The sequence below is a fragment of the Sphaeroforma arctica genome (genome assembly GCF_001186125.1).
Source record: "Sphaeroforma arctica JP610 unplaced genomic scaffold supercont1.7570, whole genome shotgun sequence".
Taxonomy (NCBI): domain Eukaryota; class Ichthyosporea; order Ichthyophonida; genus Sphaeroforma; species Sphaeroforma arctica.
Window position 1 is genome coordinate 1 of NW_014032988.1, and position 1,399 is coordinate 1,399.

The window sequence follows — 1,399 nt, forward strand, 5'->3', positions numbered from 1 at the left end:
TATGTAATTATGTATGTATGTATGTATGTGTGTGTGTGTGTGTGTGTTTATGTGTGTGAGTATACATATGTATAAATGTTTCGTGTCTGTATGTATGTATGTATGTATGTATGTATGTATGTATGTATGTATGTATGTATGTATGTACGTATGTATGTATGTATTTATGTACGTATGTATGTATGTATGTATGTATGTATGTATGTATGTATGTATATATAAAAATCACTAGTGTATACGTTTATACTATACGTAGTATACTTTTATATCAATATGTGCGCATACATTTATACTGTACCTAATAATCTGTTCTGATACAATTACACGTGCATACGCTTATACTATGATTCATAGTTGACCATATATACTATTTTTTCATAAAGACATCTATATAGTATATATATAATTTTCATGCACATATACATTTGTATATATTCATACTGCAATCAACGCTCATCCCATATTAAAAAGCACGCGAAACCATTTATGATATGATTGTTATTCCTTCCATATGTTTACAGCCCAAAAAGTTAACCGATAGTGATGATACACAAACGCACCTGGGGTGGTGCTGGCATATGCTGGATTTATGATAACGTCTTCATTTTTAGTAACGGACATAACGCCTATGTCAGTGATTGTTGCATCGCCGGCGGTTACCTAGTGGACGAATAAACAGGAATCAGTCAGAACAAATATGCATTTATAAAAATTAGATACGTGATTATTGCACCACCTGTTACTAGGTTATGGACAAATCATGAGCAATATCACCAAGAATCTGAATAAAAATAGCAGACATAATGCACATAAACGTGACTGCTGAACTGCCTTCACAGACTAAACATTTTAAAAACTCTATATATATATATATATAAATATATTTATATATACACATATATATAATCGTACCTTCTCGGTCATCAGTTCGGACGTGCTAGAAGTAATGGCCAAATAGGCTTTCACCGACCCCTCACTCGTAGCGGTGATATTGACGGACGAGTCAGTCACTCCTAAAGCCACTGCCAGAGTGGTCGTGAAGGCATCCTGAACAAAGAAACAGCGGCTATTAATAGAATATCAAAAGTCGGTACTCTCGATCTGAAAATATTTTTTAGAGAAAGTAACTTTAAAAAAAAAGATTGGATGCTTTTCATGGGATGTAGAATCGATACCTCGGAATCGAGATCTTGGTTATGAGTGTTGACATATCAAGACGTGTCGGCCGCTCTTGCCATACATATGAATGCGTAATCCCTCGCACTGTAATCATACGACCCCTTGAGTATGTTATGCATGTGACTCAGACGAGTCAACCACAGATATGCGAACCCACATACCTGGTCATGCTAACCAGTACACAAAAATTACGAGTATACCAAGCCTAGCGCAGCTTGAT

The 1,399-nt window shown here is 35.4% G+C and overlaps 1 protein-coding gene across 1 annotated transcript; it reads right to left on the reverse strand.

Moving 5' to 3' along the window:
- Window positions 1-498: 498 nt before the first annotated feature.
- SARC_16203 (hypothetical protein) lies at window positions 499-1,047 on the reverse strand (the record flags this gene model as incomplete). The annotated part of the gene is made up of 2 exons (XM_014289686.1): window positions 499-660; window positions 913-1,047. Coding segments are annotated over 2 exons (297 nt in total), but the record flags the coding sequence as incomplete, so codon positions are not given.
- Between the last annotated feature and the right edge of the window lie 352 nt (window positions 1,048-1,399).